At 42.8% G+C, this 3,663-nt stretch overlaps 1 protein-coding gene across 1 annotated transcript; it reads left to right on the top strand.

Moving 5' to 3' along the window:
* Window positions 1-1,092: 1,092 nt before the first annotated feature.
* Window positions 1,093-2,634, top strand: LOC119280317 (ninja-family protein MODD-like). The gene is made up of 2 exons (XM_037561208.1): window positions 1,093-1,177; window positions 2,131-2,634. Exons 1-2 carry the CDS (start codon window positions 1,093-1,095, stop codon window positions 2,535-2,537), a joined length of 492 nt encoding a protein of 163 aa, XP_037417105.1. The 3' UTR covers window positions 2,538-2,634.
* The last annotated feature ends 1,029 nt before the right edge of the window (window positions 2,635-3,663 follow it).

The following is a 3,663-nucleotide window of genomic DNA, read 5'->3' on the forward strand; positions in this document are numbered from 1 at the left end:
TCTTGTGAAGCACGTGATAGTCGGTCAAACATTTCTCTAGAGGTGGTACATGATTTCAGTGCCTTATTTGACAAGAAAGTGTTGGACATGGAAAATGGCACTCATGTATGACAAAGATTTGGGTTGCCGCATTTGGCAACCAAAGTTGGAAACCTGTCGAGGTCTATTGTGGAGGTACAATGGAAAATGGCACTCATGTATGACAAAGATTTGGGTTGCCGCATTTGGCAACCAAAGTTGGAAACCTGTCGAGGTCTATTGTGGAGGTACAAGTTGAACATTGTCAACAATCCTAGCCCCGATGCTCGGCATTTCGGTGTACCTTGTATCACATATGTGCTTTTTTACCTAGTATAACGTTTTGCTAGTTTGGCAAAGTAGCATCAATGCTTTGCCATTTCACTTTTTCTCGTGAAGCACATGATACCCATTCAAACATTTATCTGGATGTGGTACATGTCTTCAGCAACTTATCCGACATGATATATTTAGACATGATGAGTAACATCCAAATCCAACATGAAGCACATGATACCTAGTCAAACATTTATCCAAACATAGTACATGATTTTTCTGCCTTAGACAACATGATTGTTGGACTCTGCAAGTAACACTTAAGTCAAATCCGACACGAATTTGGGCTATCATATTCGGGAAACCCATAGAGGTATGTCACTTAGGAACAAGTCGATTGTCATCGACCATCCTAGTACCGATAGTCACCATTTTGGTGTATCTTAGTGATGACGATGAGTTGTTTACCTACTCAACATTTACTCTGATATGATACTCGATTCAACAATCAAAGTTAGACAACCGTAGAGGTCTAAATCATCACGAAACAAGTTTGACATTGTTGGGAACGCTAGCTCTGGTGGTCACTATTTCAGTAGACCTTGCGATGCCATGTGCTCGCTTACTAGTCCAACACTTACTAAGACGTGGTAGAGGATCTCTGTGCCTTATCTAGCATTTGTTGGATACGTTAAAAACAGTCTAATATGACGCGGGTTCAGAATGTCATACTCAACAAACAAATTTGGAAACCACAGAGGTCTATCACCGAGTAACAAGCTAAATGACGCACGCCTAATGGCCACGACGTTCAACATTAGATTGTCCACATATGTGCTCAACATGGACTCATACACAGTATTCCGTTTTCGTGACATATACGGTATGTGTATTTAAACAAAAAAACAACACTAAAATCCAACATGGATTTGGGGGGTGGTTTACTTGGAGATCAAAGCTTGGCAAGGATGTCCAATCAACGCCAAAGATGTTTGTTGCATGGTAGTACCGTGATTGTTTGGCGCACCAAGGATGCCATATTAAGCACATTTTATGTTGTGATACCTATGTGCTGGCTTAGCTAGTCTAATAGTAGTTTCTTGGAAGTGGCAAATAGCATTCGAATCCACACGTGGATTAGGAGTGTGGACATTGATGTCCGAGCAACAATAAAAATGCCAAGTACACTTATATTGTGATTGTTCGTGCACCAAGGAAGCCATTTCCAGCATGGATTTCAGCAACTCCTTTACCACCACCACCACGTGTCTTTGACCAACGACCAAATCACACATGATTAGTTGCCAGAGTGCAAGTGAGCAAAGCAACACATCACCTTCTCCGCGACCAGATACCCCCAAAACAATGCTTCCATATGGTGCATATTTTCCATGTGCAACTCACAAGGATGGTATTTTGATCCAACAATACCACGTTCCTACTTTCATGCTTAGCTCCTTGTGTTACTCCTTGATAAATTATGCCAGTTTAATCATGTAGCTAGTTATCTGGATATCTTTAAGGTACTTTGCTTTATCGTTAGAACTATGTACCAAGCCAACCAACATACACCCAACAAATTAAGTTGTGGCTTAGATTCATCCTGGCCTTTGGACCAAAACCATGCAGTTACAGTATTTGTCCTACTGAATATGTCCTAGAACAGGTACTATAGAGACATCAATAATTCAAATTGTTAACTAATCCTTGTTGTAAAACAAATATTGCTAGATTTGGACTGTTCTATATATGCCTTTGTTCCGAGGCGGTTGGCTCTTATTCTATCATATTTGCTTCTATTGATCCATATTGTATTGTTGGCGTTTGATCTTACAGGAACTCCTGGCGCTCAAGGGCGGAGCCTGTCATCAGCTATTGTGTCCTCCTCTCAGGGTACAGATGGTGTGCACCAGGCCGAGGGTGCTAACAACACCATCATGGCAACCACTTCTTCTCCGGCACCAGCGGTAATAGAGGCAGCCCTTGGTTCTGGGGGAGGGCAACAAGATGATTCAGAGATGTCGAAGGTGCGGGAGATTCCATTGGTGTCGACCAGCGGGCTCCCCAATGGCAGGAGGATTGTAGGCTTGCTGTACGAGTACAGTAAAGTTGATGAGGTGACGATTTTGTGTATGTGCCATGGTAGCTTCCTAACTCCGGCGGAGTTTGTGGAGCATGCTGGAGGCGGTCAAGTCGCCAACCCGCTGGGGAGCATCTTCGTCATGCCCCCGCCTTGGCTTTGACCGGCATCGCCCAAGTGTTCCGTGTGTGGCCTCAGCGTTAATCTTAGCTTGGAACAAGAAATCTCATTGTGAGAATGTATCTGTGTTTTAGACTTTACATTACAATGCATATTACCCAAAACTGTAGACATGGTGGGAGATTTGGTCGTGCAAACAATTAAATAACAACATAAGACAGATTGAACATTACTTGTTGTTCTGGTCATCCCTTGTTTCCTATACTGTTTTATCTTCCAGACAGCAGCTTATCATGTAAGTATGCTTGCATGACACACAAACAAAAAATTGGATACCGAGCGGCATTCGCGTTTCTCGTCGCCCATGAGAAAGAAGTATGCCGAGCAAAAAAAACATTTTTTTGAATTAAACGCTCAAGGTATACTAAAATGGATATAGCATCTCGCATATGTAAATATCCGTAATTGTGGCATGGTAGTAACCATCTATTGCTTGCCTTGAGAGGTAGCTGGTTTTAGTCCCATTAACTGCACCTTTTTTTACTTTCCAGAATATGTAACTCATGACTAGTACCACTTTTCTGGCAAAGTGTTGTTCAAGTCTTATCTATATCAAGCTAAAAAGTTGAATTCTAAATTCAATTATAAATTCCGTCTGAAATCTATTCGGTATTTCTCGATAACCGTGGTAATGGAGAATCCCCCCTCCCCCCCAAGAGGCTAGGGGAGGGTGGTGCGGCAAGGCGGTCATGGGAGCGCAAACAGCCGCGGGTGGCGGCAGCAGGCGGCTAGCTAGCGCGGTACGTAGGGGGAGAGGAATGTTGATTGGAGGAGGAAGATGGATGGTAGGCTGTAGGATTTTGATCTGATGGGTGAGACTTCAATGGGGAAATTTGTTGATGACATTTTTTCCAGGTACCAGACAATTAGGCTTTCCCCCGAAATGTTTCATTTGGTTTTGCTTTGAGGTTATTTGAAAGAGCTCGGCCTCTTCTTATGCCAGAGTTTTCAAAAGAAATGACAACCATCCTACCTGTTGGAGATATCACGGATTGTATTCCAGATGAAGTGGCTGATATTGCTGTTCTAGACAAGCCCCTGCATCTAAATTGGTGCCACCATGGGTGAACATGGAAAAAATAAGTCCAGGCAAGTCATATGTGTGTTTT

The sequence above is a fragment of the Triticum dicoccoides genome, chromosome 3B (genome assembly GCF_002162155.2).
Source record: "Triticum dicoccoides isolate Atlit2015 ecotype Zavitan chromosome 3B, WEW_v2.0, whole genome shotgun sequence".
NCBI classification, from domain to species: domain Eukaryota; kingdom Viridiplantae; phylum Streptophyta; class Magnoliopsida; order Poales; family Poaceae; genus Triticum; species Triticum dicoccoides.

What these genes read in the sequence shown, in the direction of transcription:
- LOC119280317 (XM_037561208.1), top strand. Translation starts at nt 1,093, where the DNA reads ATGGCCACGACGTTCAACATTAGATTGTCCACATATGTGCTCAACATG. An exon ending in CCGTTTTCGTGACATATACG is followed by an intron (nt 1,178 to 2,130) that starts GTATGTGTATTT and finishes TTGATCTTACAG; the next exon opens with GAACTCCTGGCGCTCAAGGG.